This window comes from Perca flavescens, chromosome 5 (assembly GCF_004354835.1).
Source record: "Perca flavescens isolate YP-PL-M2 chromosome 5, PFLA_1.0, whole genome shotgun sequence".
NCBI classification, from domain to species: Eukaryota; Metazoa; Chordata; class Actinopteri; order Perciformes; family Percidae; genus Perca; species Perca flavescens.
The window spans coordinates 6763909-6787031 of record NC_041335.1 but is presented as its reverse complement, the minus strand read 5'-3'; the positions used below and the strand labels follow the sequence as shown (position 1 = coordinate 6787031).

Genomic DNA, 23123 nt, shown 5'->3' with positions numbered 1-23123 from the left:
ACATTTGCTATTTAAACAACGTGGGCGCTGGATGGGATTTGACACGTGCGTTTGTCTTAAACTAGCAAAGACGATTTGTGCTGCGTCGGGTGCAAGTTAGGTCCGCAAAGGTGTAATTATATTAATACATAAATCTTTAAAGGTGCAATATGTAATATTGTGTGTAATACTGGCAGCTAGCGGTTAAAATAGTTACTGCACTACCAATTCAAAATACTGGAGAGTCGTCTCCCCCGCCCCCTCCTGCCCAGACTCGAAGTTCACGGGGGTTGCCAGGCTGAGACCGCAGCATTCACAACAATGTAGCTGGACGCTTTTCTTACATAGCCAGTTATTACTCTACAGCACAGCGGAGTAGCTAACGTTAGATGCTAGTCTCACATAGCCAGACATTACTCCACAACACAGCGGAGTAGCTAACAGTAGATGCTAGTCTCACATAGACAGACATTACTCCACAGCACAGCCGAATAGCTAACGGTAGATGCTGGCTATATTGACAGTCATAAAAGCCCGTGCTCACGTGGAGCTCTGTAACCAACTAACAGACACACTTTTTCTGCTTAAAATTACAGTATGAACCGCTAAAAACACAACAACCTCACGGTTCTCTCCACACGCCAGTCAGGCACACTTCCTCGGCTTAGAATTACAATACGAAACGCTAAAAATACCACTACCTTGCCGACGGAACACACTTCATTGGCTTAGAATTACAGCAACAATCGCTAAACACACTGCAAACTCATAGTCCCCTCTTTCCGATTTACAGCCCCCCTGTCGTGGCTTAAAATAACTCACCGTTGTCGGCTCCAGCCGCTGAAGAGGCTACACGCTGTAAACGGCCATGGGCTGCATGCCTGGTCCTCCCGGTAACGTTAACAGTTAGCAGGGTTAGCATGGCGGCGTTAGCCAGGACCAGTCGGGATCACTTTACTGGCTATGTCTCAATTGTTTTTGCGAGTAACCAACTCGGATACTCTAGCTATATAATTCAATGTGAGTACACAAATGTTGAAATGACAAAAAATGCCCATCCCTAGTAGCTGTGATAAATTAGCGTGGAGCTAATGCTTACCGGTTCAGGAGAAAATAAGCCAACTCTGCGTCCTTTTGGGCTCTAAGCTGTCTCCATCTTTCAAATACATCTCCAATATTTACCAGGGGGTTGTTACGTCTCTGGTCACGCAACTGTTAGAAACATGCTGTTTTCTTTTTTTTATGTCATGTAGAATCTATCTCCGTTGATCCTGTTGGTTTGTGTGCTGCTTTCATGGCTGTACTAACGTTACAGCTGTAGCGCGCTGGGTTTACGTTTTTACAGGTATATCTGGCATCCCGGCCTGCCTGTCAAACTGGGCCGTTGATAACAACACACAGATCAAAACATAAACATAAATTCCGTCACGGAATGTAAATTTCAAAAAGAAAAATATTGAAATTAGCATTGTTGTCAGAAAAGATAGTATTTCAGTTTAACATGTTTCCTTACTATCTGATGAGGCATTGGTGTCATTTTTGGATTTATTACAGTACAAATATTACATATTGGACCTTTAACACTGCAGATTGATGATGTGACTGTGGGCCACATTCTGACTACACTTTGTAATTTAATCAATGTATACAGACCAAATGATGACAGTCCATTTCTTTAACAATTAGTTTTTAAGAATTTCAAAACTATCAGGCTAGTTTATTATCGCAGGGGACTTTAATTCCGTTCTTGATCCAAGTAAGTCGACAACACTCACACAAGAACTAGGAAAGCATTACATCACTTTATAAATCAGTCCCTCCAGGATTTTGCGATCGCGCCAATTCAACCTATTTATATACACGCAATTTTGACCAATCACGCAACTTTTCTGCAAATTTGACCAATAACCAGAGTTTTCCCGCGATTTCAACTAATCCTAGCAGGGAGAGAGAGAACCGGTTGAAGTATCACATACATCGCCAAATTAATTTCCTTGTTTCTGATATGAAGACGAGAGGTGTACGACTCATGGTGTGACTTGAACATCTCACATTTACCAAAATAAACATACAGCGAAAGAACGTGCAAAACATTTTAACATCAATGTATGCTGTAACGATTTTTCACTATAAAGTTGCTGAAAGCTGCTGCCGTTTCAATCCTGTCGGCTGTCTGCAGCGGGCGGGGGTGGGGCTGCTCATGCAGTTCCCCCTGCTACTGACGCGCACACACAAACACACACAGTGGATGCAGGAAAAACCGGAAATGAGACGACACGCTGACCCAAATTGAGGACAGCTACGCTCGTTATTGCAAGTGCAATGATAAGTTAAAGTCCAATAGGTACTTTACGTATGAATGTGAGTCCCAGGCCAGGTTAGGTAACTAACTAACAATGCAAAGATCAACAAGCCACTGACACATATGTTCAAATTTGATTCATTCAATAAATTATACATTTTTGTTTTAAATCCATTTTCATATTATACCAACATTTGCAGCATCCTGAGCCTTTTTGGTAAGGTTACTAGGAAAACTCCACCCAGAGTAGTTTTATTCTCCCCAAAACAAGTTTCCTTTTTATTTTTAAAGAACTATACAAACAAACAAAACATTCAAACAAACTTTCACTGTCTCCTGCAACTTCATTGCAACAAACATAGAAAAGACATCGCAACTTTTATCGCAATGTTTTATAAAAGCTCCCACAAAAATCAGGCATTTTGGGCTGCAACAACCTCAAAAAAAAGGCCACGAAATCCTGGAGGGACTGATAAATTAAATGAAACTAGTGGATATATGGAGGCATCTGAATCCATCGAAGAAATTATTTTCCTGTTGGTCTAGTGCTAACAAACGTCATTCTAGAATAGATTATTGTTGTTGTCAGCAGAATTCTTTCTACTGTAATATCCGAGGCTGCTATTATAACAGTACAGTCCTCGGATCTTGCAGCTGTATCACTAGTCTATGAGGAGCCAAAGTTGATACACAAATCTCCTAAATGGAAATTTCAAACAAAATGGATGCAGGACAAAAAAGGGAGGGTGACTGGCATCTCCCTTAGAGATAGGGTGAGAAGCTCAGTCATCCGTGAGGAACTCTGAGTAGAGCAGCTGCTCCTTTGAGTCGAAAGGAGCCAGTTGAGGTGGTTTGGGCATCTGGTAAGGATTGACTTAAAGAAATACTTTAAAAGATAAATTGGTAACTCTGCTTTATGAGATGTATCTACAATCCTTCAACAATGGCTACCTCTCGGACTCAATCTCTCAGGCTTTAATCATCCTGCTTCCAAAACAAAATGTGAGAATATGTGACCTATAAGTTTAATAAACACTAATACAAAAATTCTCAGTAAAATGTTGGCGAAAAGACCGACAGACGCATTTAATATTCTAAAATATTAGTTTATTTAAAATAATATTGCACCTTTTTGTTTATGCATTTGTTTTTATGCTTGTTAAACTTTGTATGCTCAAGTTTAAAAATACAACTTTCCAAATTTTAGTAGCTTATTTTCTGCATTTTCCTTGATAATCAAGTAAAATCTTTTCTCCACATCGTGCAGCCCTAATAGCCAACCCACCACATTCTTGAGCTGAAAAGCTGAACAGACTCCACTTTTTACTTTGGTAACAACCAGTCAATTTAAATTGCATGACTTTATGAGTACTCATAAAACCCACACCAAGCCAAATGTTTTCTATCCCAGTTCACTCCTGTCCACTACAAAAACAATTCTTAGAACAGCAAAAGACCACTGACATACTGATCCATTTACATTCTATATGAACTGGGCCAAAATTCATTTCAAATCATATTTTATTTTGCTAGCTCTCAGGTCATAAAATGATTGATTTACAGCCAAGCTAAAAGGTTCCACACAGCAGCAACACAACATCATATAGTACTAACTAGGGGTGTGACAAGACACCCAGCTCACGAGACAAGACACAAGATTGGGTTCACGAGATCGAGATGAGACAAGATTTTAACACCATTTTACAGAAAACTTCAATGAAGAAATAAGACTCAAAAAATAGTCCTTTATTCAAATGAAAGTCACAAAATGAAAACCAAGCACTGAAAGGTTTTCCATAAAACTCAAATGACTGGCTTCTCTCCTGTATACTTCAGAATAGGTTACTTATTCCATATGTATGGCGGAGAGTCTCTTTACTCAGAGAACCAAGGTTACAACATAACTAAGCGTTTTCTGGCAGTAGTTGAGACCATTGAGACCAAGGGCCCTATCTTGCACTCAGCGCAATTGCCTTTGTACACCAACGCATGTATCATTCCCATTTTGCAATCGATGCACAGCGGACTTTTCCCTCCACAGACGCACGTCTGTAAATTAGGGAATGTATTTGCGCTCCCGGGGGCGGTTCAGCGAAAAGAGGAGGCGTGTTCAGGCGCAAACGTTCCCTGGTGCTATTTTGCAGTTTCAGAAAACAATTCCACCACAGACCAGGAAAAACCTAGTCTAAAGTCAGTGGCGCGTTATTCAGATGCTATTTTAAGGGTACATGCTTGGCCGTAATGTAGAGTGTGCACAACGCGCATACACTTTGCTTCTCTCATCTACACGGACAAAGCAGTTCCTATTTTTGCAAACCATACATAATTCCAAGGAAAAATATTACTGAAAATGCACTTCAGGTGATTGGATAGGTCAGGAGGCACTTTACAGTCCTCAAAAAGTTGCAGCATTCTTTGTGGCTTGTTGTGTTTTACAAAACATTTCCATGAATCATGGATGTGTTGATGACATAAATGAGGAAATATTAGAGGACTTAAGGAGATGTGATGTTGAACTACGGCGGGATCTGGTCCGGGAGTGGCAATGCGCTCCTGTGGAGCAGGTGGACAGAGATGGAGTGGGGGGAGGAGGAAGGGACACAACAGGAGCAGGTGGTGCGTTTGGAGGCCCACGCTCCACGGCTGCAGCAATCCTCTCCAGACTTGAGGAGATGCGCCTTAGAGGCGGCAACATCGCCACCTGGTCAAGACGGGCATTTATTACTTCGCCGCATCCCAGACAGCTCCCGCTGGCGTGCGCCAGGCAAATCTGCCGTCATAATAGCAATCCGGCATGGAACAAGCGCACCTGCTCTTAAAGGGAATGTGAGATGATGCTCTGATCGGTTTATTGCACGTTACGCCCAAACCACACCTATGAGTAATGTAGCTACTTCAGAACAACCCATTTTAGATTTGCGTCAGGCGCAACAGTCATTTATCCCGCTGGTATAATAGCAACAGTGCCTGAGATCCGCCCACAAAGCTACTTGCGTTTCACGTTTGATACTTGCGTTTCAGATCATTAAAATACGGCCCCAAATGTTTTGTACTTGAATTTGTCATTGTACAGTAGACAGAGAGAAATAAAGCTTATTTTGCACTTTTTACCTCGACGACAAATCTCGTCACATTTAATCTCGTCACACCTCTCTAGTACTTACCCATTTTAAACATCTTCAATGCGGTGATCAGCCTAATGGAGTTGCCGCATTTTCCCTCGCTCCCATCTTTTTCATCTCTAACCTTCTTTACAGTCCAGCCAAAGCACTGCTACTAGCCACTTATACTTAACTATATTTGGCAGCTTTTCGCCACGTCGAGAGGATGTCCTACAAGTCGAAGAAAGAAGACCAGAAAAGGGGTGACTCGATGTCGGGTGCCGCATTGTGCTCGGCTAACGGCTATGTTAGCCGAGCACAATGACTGAATTCAAGACCTTTTTCCAGGCTGAATTCAGCACGGCGTTCTCCAAAATCAAGGCGAGGCTAGGCAACATCCAGACTAGTATACTGGATCACCAACAGCGTCTTTTGTCATTGGAGACATTTGCCAACACCACAAGCCGGGACATGAAAACCGTGGAGGCTAAGCTAGCTTCGGTGTCTGGAGAGAGCGTTAAGCTAAGAGCTAAACTCATCGATCTGGAAAACAGAAACCGCCGAAACAATATAAGGATAGTTGGGCTCCCCGAAGGGCTGTCGTGATGCGTTTCCACAGATTTCGGATCCGGGAGTTGGTTGTTCGCGGGGCTCGAAGGCTGCGGGGTAAGATGAAATACAAAGGCTCCCAGATCCACATCTTTGAGGATTATTCTCCCGAAATAGTTGAGCAACGCTCTGCATACCAAGACATGATGAAAGAGCTATACAACCTGGGCCTCAGGCCCACGCTGTACTACCCAGCCAAGCTGTTTATTACGACCCGGAGAGGGACTGAGGCAGCGGCTCATTTCCCCTGAGGCTCTGCGGGACTTCATCTCTTCTCAGCGCCGACACAGCTCGGGACCCACAGAGGATTGATCTTGCCTGACAATGTAGCTGCTATGGTAAAACTGCCCAGATGGTTTTTGCTAACCCCACGCCCATATGCCCGGCCTGGGACGGGGCCGCCGTGAGCCTCACATAGTCCAGGCTGCGGTGTGGGAACATATTTCTGCAAAGTTTCTGTTTGACTAGAGTTTAATTATGCTTCTCCTGTTGTAGCAACAACGCAAGAATATTTTTTTGTGAATCTGCACTATCAAGTGGCAGGGGATATTTCAGTAAACTTTCCCACACCAACTTTTTTCTTTTATTACGCCCTGCTGACTCATGTTATGCCTTGTCAGTATTGCGATCTTGTCCTCCTGCTTTTCCACAATGTCTTTATTGTTATAACTGCCCATATAACAGTACCTCCGTTTTCTTCTTCCTTCCCCTGGCTTGTTTGTACGGTTATTGTTCTGGTATTGGACTGATCTGTTGTTTTGGACAATGGACAGGTTTAGTTAGTGACTGGGGATCTCAGGTCAGGGGACGCAGGTCTGCTCGATGGTTACGTGATGCCTTATCCTGCCTGTCCTATGTGTGTGTATATGTGGTGGTCTGTTTTCTGTCTGTATATCTCTGACTGCCCTCCCACTGCAGATGGCACGCTTAATGATATAACTTTCCCCCAAATAGACATTGAATCTGTGAATGACTTGGGTGGTTTTATAACCACTGCTGAGGTTTTAGGAGCCATTAATTCTGCTACAGAGTGGTAAATCCCCAGGGCAGGATGGCTTTACTGTAGAGTATTACAAAACATTTTCCGCTCTCCTCACGCCAGTCCTGAGAGATTTGTACAACAAGGCATTTCGATATCGTTGCCTGCCGGACCATCCTGTCGATGGCCACTATCTCCCTAATTCTTAAGAAGGGAAAAGACCAATAGACCAATCTCACTCCTCAATGTGGAACTCAAAATTCAAAAAGGTTCTGGCACTCCCTCTTATTAAACAGGTGATACCCTCCATTATCTCCCTAGATCAGACAGGGTTCATGTCTGGCCGACAGTCTTCCCACAACACTAGACGCCTACTTAACATCATCCACTCGTCAAGTAATGATACCCCGGAAATTGTGGTGTCCCTCGACGCCGAAAAGGCCTTCGACAGTGTTGAGTGGGGGTACTTATACGAGGCAATGGACAGGTTTGGCCTGGGCAACAATTTTATTTTTTGGGTCAGATAACTGTATTCATCCCCAATGGCCTCAGTTCAAACTAACAACACGTTGTTAGTTTAGCTCCTTTTCTCACTCCGGAGTAGTACCAGGCAGGGCTGTCCCCCTGTCGCCACTCCTGTTCGCCAGCGCGATAGAACCTCTGGCCGTTTGGCTTCGTTCGGAGGAAGGTTTCAAAGGCATCACACGGTCTGGCACAACTCAAAGTTTCATTGTATGCAGATGATTTGCTCCTGTACATCTCTAACCCAGCCACCTCGCTCCCTGCGATTTTAAACATTCTGGAACGGTTCGGTGCATATTCCGGCTACAAGCTCAACTATAAAAAAAGTGAGCTCCTACCGATAAATTCTATGGCTATGCAGCTCCTACATTTTTTATCTTCATTTAATTGGGCAGATTTTGCTACTTGGGGTTTTTTATTACAAAGACTGTATGAGACATTATATGTGGCCAGGATAAATTTGATCAAGATGGTTGTACTTCCCAAATTTCTTTATCTTTTACAGCACATCCCGGTACGACAAGCTGGACAGGGCGATATCTAAATTTCTATGGGGCAGCAAACCGGCTAGGATCCGGGGCGAGTTTGAGTGCCTTCAACATCTGTGGGCACATGCCCGATTGTATCCCTCTTGCTCAAGATCTGGAGTCAGGTTAGGAAAAACTTTGGCTTACAGGGCCCTTCCGTCTTGACCCCACTGCTTAAAAACCATGTCTTTACACCTGGCATTCAGGGCCTGGCACAGTAAGGGTATCGTCAGTGTCAAAGACTTATACAAGGATGGCATATTCTCTTCCCTTTATGATTTGCCTAAGTCACACCTCTTTTGCTTTTTCCAGATTAGGGACTTTGTCAAGAAGACATTTCCCCACTTTCCAAACCGCCCCCCAGAAACCCTGACCGATTCCTTCCTGGCAATAGATTCTGACCGAAAGAAATGCGTTTCTGCATTGTACAAGAGATCCCGACTGAAAGAAATGCGTTTCTGCATTGTACAATCTATTATGCTTGACCTCTGCGAAACCTCGCACTTTGACAAAAGCGGCATGGGAGGGCAATTTGAACATGACTATTACGGAACAACAATGGGACCTTGCTCTGGCTATGGTTAACTCATCCTCCATATGTGCTCATCATGGCCTAATCCAATGTAGGGTCCTTCATAAAGTCCACTACACAAACGCAAAATTGTCTAAAATATATTCCACTGTCCGGGACGCCTGTAACAGGCGTAACCAGTCTCCTGCCAACCATACTCTTGGTCTTGCCCTAAATTAACAACTTTCTAGATGAACATTTTTGACACCATGAGCAGAGCCTATGAGCACATTATCCCCCCTAACCCTTTGTCAGCCATTTTTGGCATTTCCCCTGACACCAACCTCCCTGTTGCACTGAGGCGGGCCCTGGCGTTTACAGCTCTGCTAGCTCGGAGACTGATCTTGCTCAACTGGAAGCTTTCCCGCCACCCTACACACGACCGCTGGATTAAAGAAGTGCTCGACAATTTGGAGCTTGAGAAGCTTAGAGCTTCTCTGAAAGGCTCTATCTCGACATCCCTAGAGACATGGAACCCTTTCCTAGAACTCGTTGACTTCCTCAGCTTATCTCCTGACTTTGAGGACTGAGTTCCTTCTGGACTGCTCCATTTGACGCCAGCTGCCCACCCCCCTTTTTGTTTTCTCTCCTCCCTCTCTTTTAATTTGTCCACCTTTTTTATTTTTATCTTTTGGATGTTGAGTGTCCTTACTGGTGTGTGTTTGTCAGTGTGCATGGGTCAGTATTGTTTGTCCCCATCTGTTTTGGACCTGAACTGGGTTGGTTTGCGGGTGGGTAGGGGATTTGAGGGGAAGTGACATACCGTTTTAACTATGCTTTGTTCACCTTGACCTATGTTGTATGTCAGTTATTGTTAAAATTTAAATAAAAAAAAGTTGAAAAAAAAACAAAAAACATCTTCAATGCCACCTATACACTGTGTCATTGGTATGTCTACATGCAGCAGGCAATGCATGAGTCAGGATCTCTATGCTGTGCATCAAAAATGGATGTTCATAATTAGGGCTGGGAGTCATTTGGAATTTTTAGTACTGCCCATTTAATGTAAAGTATAACTGAGTTTTGAGTTTGGTACTAATAACAGTACCTACAAACCATTTTTTAATAAAAGAAGCATAACTTCTTAAATGTTAAATTATGTCACAACTAATAAGTAAGCAAGCTTATGAATCTGACCAGACATCCATTGCCAACTTTTAGTACAAAACCATTTTCAATACTCTATGCTACGCTATGTGTTCATTGGGTTATCGAGAACTGTTCAGAAATATATTCCTTAACAACCAAGTTTTCATAGCAAAGATAAGAAACTTATTTTATGGAACAAAACATGTGACTATATCTCCATTCAACATTGTTGAAAAGAAAATAACTAAAATACTGCAACCAGAGTCTGTCGATAGACAGCGGCTCGTTCTTCGGCTCAGCGTCTCAGATCAGGGGAATTGTGGCTTACTTTTTCCACAATTGTGAAACCTAATTATATATACTTAGCAAATTTTTTAAACATCCAGATTTGGCTTGTTGGTTAATAACACGTTTTCCTGTGGTGTGACAGACTCCGTTATTGTTGCTTACCAGGAATTTAAGTTTGACTTTAGAAAAGACCATATGGCCAAACCTAAAACAACTTCAACAACAACTACTGTACATAGTGGACGGACAGCCCACCAATAAAGAACAATATCCTCCTTATTACCTCTCCTGTTCTTATTTAAAAGAAAGCAATCATTCTTTTTCCCAACTCAGGTGTGTTGGTGTAGAAAAAGTGATCTAACCACTTAGATGTGTTGTGATGTTGAAATACTACCGTTTCACTGTGAAGCTTAGTGGATTTTCACATCGAATGCCATGTCTCCAATTAATTTAAATTAGGGATGTCTACTTTCCTGTAACAACTTGTATTTACACTTTTTCTGAAGCTTAATTTTGAACTAAAACTGAATAAACAGTTGGTTAAGTGTGTTGTTTTTTACTACAATGCTCATTAGGGCTGGGTATCGTTCAGAATCTTTCGATCCGGTGCCAATTTCAATACCTCAGTTTCGATACCGGTTCCTAACGATACTCTTTCCGATACCATATGTTTTAAAATCCATTTCAACTAGAGGTCGACCGATTCATCGGTTTTGCCGATTAATCGGCACCGATAGTTGATTGGTGGAACTATCGCTATCGGCAAAAATCCATGCCGATAGTTTTTCCTGGTTGCGTCCGTTGCTGGAGCAGCTGAGAAGCGCACGCTGTCATTCATTACACAGTACACGAGAGCTAGAAGGGTCTGCTGGCATCATGCATTACAATAGCGGCCTCTAGAGGTGAAATAAAAACTATCACTGATGCCTCGTGTTTATTTTCGACACGTGTTACTGCGCGTTGCACGGAGAGCACATGCTGTGAGACCTCAGATGCGCGTTTAAAGCATCGACAGCAAAAATGTATACAGTACATTTTGTCATATCATGATAAAGTTATTAATTTGTTGAATAGATGCTGCATTAGAGAAAGAACAGCACAACAGTATGTTTGTTTGCTTTCGAGGCTGAGATGACGCTAAACATTAGTAGTAGGCTAACTATCCTCAAGCGGTTAAAACACTGACATAAATGAGCGCAAGTCCGACACAAATCGTCCACGATCCGTCTAGTGGCAGCTGCTGGAGAATTGAGATGTGTGGAATCGACAGCGCATTCATTTTAAAATCCTCAGCGGAAAAGCATCAACAACTGCCCGAAAGCACGGTAGCGTTATATGGTGGAGCGAGATAGAGAGTGAGTGAAGAGAGGGAGCGCCCAGCGCAGTTAGAACAAAGCCGTGACTCATTGAAATAAAACGTGTTTTCGCCGATTCATCTCTAGAAAAGCGACTGTAGCAAGCCTGTCACTATCACTAACGTTATCCACATTTATATTTACACGCAACAAATGATATATCCAGCTTCAAAAAAGTCTAAAAGTAGGAATTTAGAACAAATGCATTGTGCAAAGAGTGGTTGCTATGGAGACGATACACAGTGTTGAGTTCTGTGGACAACAACAGAACAGAGTTCCGTTGCTCTGATTGGTTGTAGGTCTATCCAATGAATGCAGATGTATTTTTTTTTCCTGGTTCGGTTGGAACATGCCCTAGCCTGGATGCCAGCCGAATTTAGCCCCGACCACAAAATTCGAGGTCGGGAAGTTCAGTCTGGAGTTGCTCTGTTGAGAAGCAATTATTGCCCGAACAGGATCTGTTTGGACCAATCAGATTGTCGGACAGATGATCAACAGTAACCGAATCAACCACGTCACCAAAGAACGCTTGGGTTGAATTTGTTGAGATGTGTAGATTCCAACATCGCGTCTGTTACAGAAGATATCGACAGCGCATTCATTTTAAAATCCTCAGCGGAGGAGCCTCAACAACTGCCCGAAAGCACAGTAGCATTATATGGTGGAGCGAGATAGAGAGAGACTAAAGAGAGAGAGGGTTATATGGTGGAGAGACATAGAGAGAGACTGAAGAGAGGGACCGTCGGCGCTAGAACAAAGCCGTGAATCAGAGAAATAAAACGTGTTTTCGCCGATTCATCTCTACAAACGCAACTGTAGCCAGCATGTCACTATCATTAACGTTATCCACATTTATATTTACACGCAACAAATGATATATCCAGCTTCAAAAAAGTCTAAAAGTCGGAAGTTAGAACGAATGCATTGTGCAAAGAGTGGTTGCTATGGAGACGATACACCGTGTTGAGTTCCGTTGCTCTGATTGGTTGGAGGTCTATCCAATGAATGCAGAGGCATTTTTTTTCCTGGTTCAGTTGGAACACGCCCCATAATCACAGCCCAATGGAGCGGTTTCAGACTCACATTCTGACTAGAATTTGAGTATGACCACGTCAGGCTAAACACGCCCCATAATCACAACCCAATGCTATGAGCCCAATGGAGCGGTTTCAGACTCACATTCTGACTAGAATCTGAGTAGGACCACATCAGGCTAGTTCTAAACCGTTCTACAGAGAAGAATGGCGTCACTGTTTTGAGATCTGGCATACATTTGGGCCTTTTTTGAAGAAATGTAAATAGTTTGTCCTTCATATGAATTATAATGCTCATTATGTTTATTTTTGCACTGGATGACTCCAAATATGTAGAAGAACGGTTTTAGACAACACACATGCTTGTGGGTGTAATATATATATATATATATATATATATATATATATATATATATATATATATATATATATATATATATATATATATATATATAAAAAATGTATGTATTTTGTCAACTGTTTTATCCAGTATCAATTCTAAACTACTACTATCGGTCGATTAATCGGTTATCAGCAAATACGGCCCAACCTAGCTATCGGTAAAATCGGTCGACCTCTAATTTCAACATCAACAAAAATACATTAAACACAAAGCTTTTATTTTCCAACTTAATTGTGAATCACAACAGTTATCAAAATGTAAAAATTCTGGTAACACTGCTCACTCAGAGTAACATTAATAAAGTTGCCTTGCCTTACAAGCTCAGCCTGTCAGTCAGTCATCAGGGCAGAGAAACCACCGTTGTGCCTGCTTGTAAGGAAGTTTAACGTCAACAGCACCGCGACCGCTTTCGGCTTGCCATTAATATCTGTAATACGCTGTCTGCGTGAAGTTTTGAAAAACTGTAACCACACTTGAAACCACCACTTTATTTTTAGTGAGTCATTGCTGTGACTCACTGTGACTTCAACAAAACTACAGCGCCGGCGACGTAGTTTACTCGGTCCGCACCTCTCCGAGTGTGTGTGTCGGTCGGAGCTCTGCTCTCGGTCAGTATGCAGAGAGGACAGATAAGCTTGCGCTTAAGCGTTCAGACGCTTTTGGAACCGAAATTTGGCACCGAGAAATTAATACTTTTTCGATACTCATAGGATCGGAGAATTTTTTTCGGTGCCATAAAAGTATCAACGTTCGGTACCCAGCCCTAATGCTCATACTTGGTCTTGACTGAACTTGGATTAAATGTTTACAACTTTTTTGACAAATACCTTATTCATGACTAAAATGCAACTAATACGTAAAAGGTCCCATGGCATGAAAATTTCAGTTTATGAGGTTTTTTAACATGAATATGACTTCCCCCAGCCTGCCTATTGTCCCCCAGTGGCTAAAAATGGTTATAGCCATAGCACTGGGTATCCTGCTCTGCCTTTGAGAAAATTAAAGCTCTGATGGGCCGATCTGGAATCTTGCTCCATATGAGGTCATAAGGAGCAAGGTTACCTCCCCTTTCTCTGCTTTGCCCACCCAGACAATTTGGCCCACCCATAAGAGAGAGACATCAGGGCTTTCAAACGAGCAAAGTGGCAGTTGTTCAAGGCCACATCCCCACCCTCCACCTTGCCCACCCTCTCTCCTCCTCAATAGCTACTGACACAGAAATGGCACATCCTAAGGAAAGTTCATTGTGGGACTGGCTCTCGTGGCTGTAATTCTGCACCAAGGCTGAATTTCGGGAAAGAGCCTTCAGATACAGTGGGGACCACTAAGGTCTATATAAAAGCATCCACAGAGCACCATGTCACGGGACCTGTTTTTGTCGATGAAAATGGAATAAAATGACTTTTTAGCCCACCAAAAATGACCCAAGACAAAAAGGATGAGGTTGACCAAATATGACAAAACTCACAGACTTTTGACTTCATGACCAAAACTAAGACGAACTCTAAAAAGAAAATTACCTAATGTTGTAGAGCAAAAGAGCAGTGCGGTTTAATATCCAGCCCTATTCATTTTTACTGTATGCATCTATGCAGGTGAAATGTCTCCCACCTTCTCATAGTGAGTCTCCATACACAGGAAGATGGTGTACGCTGTGAGGCAGGCCAGACAGCCTTCAATATATGACTGGCTTCCCAGTTTCTCCGCTTCAGCGTACAGGTTATTCAGTGTCTGCACCGTCTCCTCAAACTGCTGCTTGTCAATCTGCCATGGAAAGAAAAAAGATAATTAGACCATGCACGGAGCCAAGTGTAGATTTGGACAGATGTGTGTGAGAGCTTTCTGTCTCTGTTGGGATATATTATCGTTTTATCCCATTTTTTTCCATCTCTAGATAAATGAGGGGCTGTATTTTCTTGGACTGGTTATACATCAAGGGATTGCTGGGCCACCTTCCCACATTGAAAACACCTAATGAAATTATTAGGATGCCTTGGCCAAATGCTCTGTGAATGTTTTTGGTTATTAACAGGACAAATGCACTGAAAGCAGGACACACACAGTGGCAATCCAGGCAGGATTCTTGATGGTTTCTCCTTCTCCAATGTCATAAGAACAATTTGAAAAAGATAAAGATGTATCTCAGCTGTTCTGTACACTGCAGACAGCTTCTGGGATACAAACTGTAACCCAGAATGGCTGATAATCAAAATTGTGTTTCTCAAGAATTCCTCAAATGAAGGCTTTCTGAAGGGAAGACTGATGGAGAGTGGAGAACTGCTGGACTCAAAGGCTGCTTTGACTGGGGTGTCGACACTAGTCCCATGCTGGAGTCCAGAATGGATCTGGTGATCTCTCTATGATGCTGAGGAAAAAAGGAGCCTCCAGACCAGATGAGGAGCCAGCCAGGGGCCTCCTGAGCCTCTGGAAACCCTCCAATGTTCTGCTCCTTTGTGCCCGAGGAATGCAACAACAAGCTCCAACACATCAGTGGTCTTAGGCGTGTTTGATTACTGCCATTGAGAGCCTTTGTTCTCCTTCTAATTTTTCAATTCAGAGGTTGCAATTCAAACCACATTTCTCCGCCTGAGCGTCTTTCCATTATGTCTGACGCAGCCATAATGCATTCCAAAAATGTTGCAATGCTGAACATGGCTTACAAATTCAAGTGCAGAAGAGGATATTCTCTTAACTATAATTGTCACAAAATGTGAACAGAGGAAATACATACAAGACACGGGTCTGTGAACACTGACAGTTCCCAATTAATAAAACTCTGAATGATTGGGCAATCTAGCTGCCAAATACATTTAGAACACTGAGTGCTATTCCAGTAATGGTATAATTCTCCAAAAGCATTAAAACAGGAAAGAGGTACCAAAAATAATAAAAGCCCACAGCCTAGGATAATTATCTGCAAGAATGTGATGTTACAGTGTGCAAACCTCTGCAAATGAAGATCTGAGCTGCATGGCAAAATCAAACACGTGGGTAAAAAGTGTTGGCTTTTTTTAACATTTTGATTCTGCAAACATCCTCAAAAATGACATAAATTACTATCTTAAAAATGGAACCCACTAAACAGTTTGGCATTATACTGCATATTTCATAAACTGGGATTACAGAAAAAAAAAAAAAAAAAAAAAAAAAAAACTACATATGTGGGAAGAACTTTGGATAGGGGACCTAAGCTTTTACTTAGGTCCCAGAGCGGACGTATTCTTCATTGGTCTAGCAGTTCAGTGTGACTATGTATGTGTGTGCGTGTGTGCGTGTGTGTGTGTGTGTGTGTGTGTGTGTGTATAAACTGAATCCTAACGGAAAACATGGGAGACCACCCAATCGAGAGGGAAGTGCCAATAAACCACCAGTGAGTGGTTGTGAAGCTGCTCTTTTGTGGTGCATGCATTTTAAAACTGAAGCTTTCTGTCCTTAGAACTCTGAACGGTTTGGCTGGCACCGTCTTTAATGTGGCTTGGAGGCTGTTCGGTCTCAATGGCCTGCTCTTCCTCCTTCACATCATTACCGGTGCCTGCTCTTAACCCACTTCCACCGTGGTTCATATAAGGACAAAGTCCAGCAGGGTTCCTCTGGAGAAGTTGCTGACTTTGCTGATTTTTTTTCACTTTTGGCACCAAGTTTACACTGATTTAGTATGATAAGATACCTTGTTTGCTATTCGATGTGCATCTGCAGGTCTGCCATATTGGAACACTCAAGATCCACAAGCTAACAAATACAATGTATTGAGAGATGCCGACATCTCTACAACATTAACTGTAACTAGCTTAATTCTGAACCGTTTTCTCATGAAGTGTGGTTTGCTAGAGGAGTGAGAAATTGAACATGATACTTGTTACTTATTGGAATTAATTCAGTTACTTGGGGCTGATCTAATCAGCTCTATACCAAAACATTCAAATCGATAAGAAATCAATAAAAACATTATTGGTAGTTGGCTTAAGGTCTTTTCTGACAGGGAGCAATTGACATGCCTCATAATTCATTTTCAGTGCGAGGTGAGCTAGAAATATACCGTATTGACCCAAATATAAGTTGTTTTTTTTCTATGAATATATCTGAAAAAGAGAGGTTGTCCTATATTCAGGGTCTAGACTTTTTAAACATCAGTATACATCCACAACAGCTGGTGGGGGCAAACAGCAGTAACCTGAATGTGCCTCTCATGACCAGAGCCATCAATCAAAACTCCCAACAGTGCCAGGGGGGTGAACGATGCAGAGACACTGTGACCGTCCCGAACAAAGCGGCTCAATAGTAGGCAAAGATAGCAAACAAATTAGAGGAAGTCCTGATGCAAACTTTATGATGGTGATAAACGCAGCAAAGTTGTCAAATACCTGCCAAGCAGCAAAGAAATATGTCACAGAATGTATTGTGGGGAGAGGGTGAGCCCAAAAAGACTGTCTTAAAAACGCCAACAGTCAAGAAAAGCATACCATGGTCCCCAAACTGGCTGCTTCTGTGAAATTGACCAGAGGGTATGTGAATATGTGATTGAAAAATGAAATGAGGGACTGCCCATCACTCGAGCAGTCATTCAAGTGGAAGTCTTGGAAATCACCAGAGTTTAAAGCCAGCTTTGGCTGGTGCAGACTAGAGCTGAACGATTAATTGCATTTGCAATTAAATTGTGATATGTTAAAATTAGATTTTCTAATCACAGAGGCTGCGATTGCACCCTGGTCACATGACACGCAAGACTAACAGTAAAAGTCTGCAGAGGAAGTTGCTGCAACTTGTCACGTATTGTGCAAAACGTGCCTTGCTAATGTTGCTACCTCACGGGGCAACACCACTACCCTGTATCACCACTTAAAAACACCACAAAGCAATGTACAATAGTTGCATGGCTAAACCAGCTTTAGAAAGCGAAATGCCACCCAACAGGGATCACTGACCGCGCAACTCCATATGAACATACTTCAGTAACAGAACGTGGAAATTACTCAAGCAATAAAAGTTTATCGCGAAAGAAAGGATGCACCTCAGTACTGTGACCAAGCCTGGGCTGACAGCTTTGATAAATACACTGGATAAGCGGTACAACATGCCCTCCGCACATATTTTAGCCAGGTCCCCATACCGAAGCTAACATTACACAAAAACTGTAAACAGAGAGTCGCAGCGGAGCTGAAAAAAATATTTTTTTCCCCACCGCTATAACTGACATGGTCAAACCGTAGGATTACTACGGCTGTCACTGCCGTACTCGTTGCGCACATATACATATTTAAAGACTGTCCAATAAAGTTCACAGACAGCGTTTAAAAAGTGATTTTCTGCAATGAGCGCTTTAGTTAAGTGTGATTTATTAATGTTTACACCAGGTTTATTTGTCAGTGCTTTATGTTGTCATGGTAATTATTACATGTCATTGTATTCCAAAGGCTGGACGTTCAACAAATCAGTCACTGTGATTATAAATAAATAATTCATATAAATTCATGCATCACCAAATTTAATCAATATAATAACAGAATGACAGTTTGTTGAATCCAACTAATAGTGTTAGTCATACAATCATGTGTTTGTCTTTGTTAAATAATACAGCAGATATTGAGCTTAAAAAAATAAATAAATAGCATTTTAAATCATAATATTGGTTAAAAAACAAAAAAAAGATCAGATTATTTTCCAAAATTGTTCAGCCCTACTCCAATATCGTGAATCATATCGCAATATCGGTCAAAATAATCGCAATGAGATATTTTCCTCATATCATGCAGCTCTAGTGCAGACGAATTATATGGCTTAATGGACTGTGTTTGCAGCGGAGGACAAGGTGTTTTACTATTACAAATTATATAATATAAAAAATTATACAAATTAAAATATTTTCTTATTAAAATCCTCATAAAATCTTTTTCCAGAAGATGAGTCTCAAAAGGGGGGAGGTCCTAGAATCGGTGTCGTCATCGTATTATCGGGGTGGAAGGACAAGCTCCTGCACGACATGCACCATCGAGAGATGGAAGAAGTGGCTGAAATCATACCAGAAGCTAGAAAAGGCTGGTCTGAAAGGTAGCACAGAGGCACTAATCATGGCAGCACAAGAACAGGCACTAAGCAAAAGATAAATAGAGGCCGGGGTCTACCATACCAGACAGGACCCCAGGTGCATGTCGTGTAAAGATGCCCCTGAGACAGTCCTGTACACAGGCATAGTGTACAGAAACATCTGTGCCGAGTATGGGCTGGAAGTCCCAAGGTCCAAGTGGGAGGCGCCTCCAAATGTGGCCGAGAATGACAGAGCTAAGATCCTGTGGGACTTCCAAATCCAGACTGATAAAATGGGGATGGCTAACGCAACGGACATCGTGGTTAGGGGTGAATGATAAATCGACTCAATATTGTATCGTGATATCACGTTGCGCAATATTACATCGAAAGTGTATGCAATATTTTGTTTATTTTAGGGCTGTGATGATTCGATTATTGATTACGTAAATGCGTCGACAAATAATTTGCGCCGACGCGTCACGCGTAAAAATCTAGAAATAACCGGCTGCCTCCAGCAGCAACAGCACAAGTATGGATTCCTCACAAGTTCAACAACACGCTGAGAAAAAGGCTTGCACACGGTCTTCTAAAGTGTGGGAGTATTTTACTCGTAATGCCAACAACAACGTGGTAGTCTGTAGACTTTGTAAAATGCATCACTGAGTCAGGATAACCGCGACGGTTTTTCTCTGTCAAATGTACAAAAACTCAATAAATACATGTTTAAAAAAAAATTGGTCAGAGAGAGAGACACCACTCTCTCTCTGTGTTGAAATTAATCAAATAATCGATGCACTGCATCGCAGACGATGCTGCATCGATGCAGTGGCCCACCATAATCGATTATAGCGTTATAATCGGCGTAATGACGTTGCTCGTTAATTTTCCGGCCGCTGCATAAACATTCAAAAGGAAAATAACATTCCCAGTAGCCTAGCTAACCCAACCCAGTCTCACGTCAGTTCGTGATGGCATTACGAAATTAAATCTATTAGAACGTGATACCATTACGTAATTGTGAAGATTTTCGTGTAGGGGTCACGTTTTTTATACTAATGTATTTCAATGAGAAGCATCTTACGTAATCCCATCACGAAACTTTCTGCCACTAGGCTGCAGCAGAGAACCTGGATACAGCTTTGATATTATTGGTATTTTTAGCCCAATAATCGCTGTTTTAATCAACATTTATTCACCAGATCTTATCACGGTTTATATGTATTTCTTTTAATGATATTATTTCGGGTCTATTTCGCCAGGGAAGCTGGATTGCTTTTGTTTTTATTGATATTTTTAAAACTATAACGCTACATCTTTCAACATGTATTTAGCTGTTATCATGGTATGCATTTCTTTATTTTAATAATATTATTTCGGTCTTATTACCGGTGAAATATTACAGTAAATAAGACAGAACAGTAAGCTACGATATGAGCCGAGCTGGGCGCATTCAAAGCCGATGTCCCACGATGCAATGCGGGCATTCATTCACAGAATCAGACGGCGATCAGCGGGTCTATATCGCTTCAATGTACGTAAGGGATAATGTAGAGCATTGTTATAGCGAATACAACAACGACGGGGTGATTAGGACCTCGACGCAAATCTACTTCTAGCGGATCGATTGATAGCTCTCCTCCGGAGGGAACAGAACTGCGTCCATGGCAACGCTCTGCTATGCATGGCAACGGTGTGTTATACATAGCAACGGTCTGTTATCAAGAAAATAACAGACCGCATTGTACATTAGAATATAAGCAAGCCATGTAATAAATATATATAATCAGTAGTTTTGTCCCCAGCAACAACACGTTGCTCAGTTTTGTTCCAGTAAGTTATGCATCGTAATAACGTTTAAAAGAAATCAGCTGAAGACTCCGGAAGTGACGTCGTAATTACCGCTCGGCGGATAGAAAAGATACAAATACATAATATTCGTAACATTGATGTTTTTTTCTAACGTTGTATTTGAGGAGTTAAACAATAAAGATAGCATCAATAATAAAATACAGTTTCATGTATTTGTCTCATGTATTGTGTTCTCGGCCGGCCGGCGGGCGGCATCAATCTGAAACGGAATGAAGCCCAGTCACGGCAGACAGCAGAAAGAGGAGCCGAACACGTCCTCCCACCCACCCCGGAAGAACTACAAGGGCTCAAGCTTTGTAACAGATTCTGGGACGTGTCTATAGTGGGAGTTGTAGTTTTTAAATATATTGGTATATTTCTCATAAGTAGAAGTTGGAAGTGTAGAATTTCGGATACACCCTGCGGTTTTTCTGGGATGGGGAACACGCTGGTGTCATCAGATTTTAAAAATAGAATCGTTAAATAGGTGAAAATAGCTTATTACCATATTTGACAGTGCTTGCAGTGGATAAACTTTGGTGACCATATCTACATGATAGCTGAGGTCCAGAGCTTTCTATAACAGCTGGTCTTATGTGTGTAGCACCTTCTGTTGCTAAATGACAAGCCTTCAAACATGTACTGGGTTCAAGGTTCAGAGGTCAATATTTCAAAGCAGGAGTAATGTATGCTCTCCAGACTGACATATGTTACTCTCCAGGAGACCTTTCCAACGATGTGTTTGCTATAGTCCTATGACAAGGTTTTAATTTTCACATATCATAGGGACCATTTTGCAAGCTATACTTTATTGTCCCCAGACAATTGAGTTCAAATGCTTCACAAATAATACTTGACATATTGTTTTATCATACAGATGACATACTTACGATAAAACAAATAAACAAAGTGATATGTAGTCAGATTGAAGCACATCACACAGCCACAATCTATTGCTCATCTTTCACAAACCGTGAGCACACAACCCTATATGCATCATATCATGAAGCTATTCCCTGCAGCCTCAAGCAAAATTATTTAAAGTTTTAATTGAGGTAGGTCCAATTAGGGCTATAGTTTAGAATTATTTAGTTTACATTAGGATACCCATTTCTTCTGCCAGAGGATAAGAGCTTGGCATGGAGAATAAAGATTGATCAGAGCATAATATCTGTGCTCCCTGAATAGTAAGCTTTAAATGAGATGTTTTTAGATATTGCTGACATATTAAAATGCTCTGTAATGCAGCCTTGTATAACATAAACCCTCTGATTCACTGTGAGTGTCTGCTCTAAATGATAAGACACACTTTCAACACGGGCCTTCCAGCCAAAGGTGTTGTATATACACACCAAGCTGCCTATAGGAGCAGAGCCGATTGATTGGTTCATCATTTATGATGTCCGATACCCTCTGACCCATGTCACCACCAACTCCACGAGCAACTATAATCTGTCCCAGCCACGCTCACGTCTAAAGTCAAGAGGAGACGGAGCCTTCGCTGTTGTTGGTCCTAGGCTGTGGAATAGCCTGCCCGTCTCCTTGAGATCGCTGTCCTCTTTATATGAGTTTAAACTCAAACTAAAGTTTTATCTCTTGGAGCGTGCATTTCTCTAAATTCTTATTTTTATTTATGTTTTCTGCTGTCTGAAGGATGTTTTATTCTATTATCTTTCCTGACTCTTGTTATGTGAAGCACAGTGGTCAACTTCTGTTGTGTTTACTTGTGCTATACAAATAAATGAAATGAATGAATGAATGAATGAATGAAACTCCTCATTTTGTGAAATGGTTGAATGAGATTGTTGGTATGGCACCACATTCTGATCTCTATTTTAGCAGAATATGCAAAAGTACTTGTGTCTGTGTGCAGTAGGCTGAGGTAGAAGTGTACCAAAAATGCCAAAACACATGTTTGTGTACACATACCCATACAAAGCTATACATCTCTGTGAACAAAAACCTCAGCAAAAATCTGCTTAAAAGGCTTCATAGCCCCTTCTTAATTTTGAAAAGGTAGTCTCAGTAAAGGCTACAAAGGTTATAGCTACAAGCTGTAACCACGGTGATTGATATGAGGATCATCTTCTGAATAATAATTAATATGATAGGCCTACCATAAATTATTTTTAAAAAGTCAGTTATTTAAAACAACTAATAATGCAGTGTGATGTTAAATCAAATTAAGTCCCACACATAAATATCCTCATGTTGTTTTTTCACCTTTAGTCTTTGCTATTAACATTCATCAACTGCAAAATTAGAAAATTGCGTTTTTAAATAACTATGCATGCAAATGATATCGATCAAAACAAATCATATCGGGCCAAAAAATGGCTTCTTTTAAAACAAACATGCTCACATAATGTATAGTAATTGATGTGTATGTGGGAGTGTATTAGTAAATGAATGCTGAGGATTAATGAAGGGTGGGATCATTTTAATGCTCATTTGAATTTTGGTTTTAGGATAAATGTGTTTATTAAATTAAA

General features: G+C 41.5%; 1 protein-coding gene across 4 annotated transcripts in view; it reads right to left on the bottom strand.

Annotated features, from left to right (window-relative positions):
• Window positions 1-23123, bottom strand: part of LOC114556347 (golgin subfamily A member 7) — a 61773-nt gene that overhangs the window by 16784 nt on the left and 21866 nt on the right. For all 4 annotated transcript variants that reach the window (XM_028579250.1, XM_028579248.1, XM_028579249.1 and 1 more), the window contains exon 3: window positions 14371-14523. In XM_028579250.1, the coding sequence (XP_028435051.1) occupies window positions 14371-14523 (153 nt within the window). The remainder of the gene's footprint in view (window positions 1-14370; window positions 14524-23123) is intronic.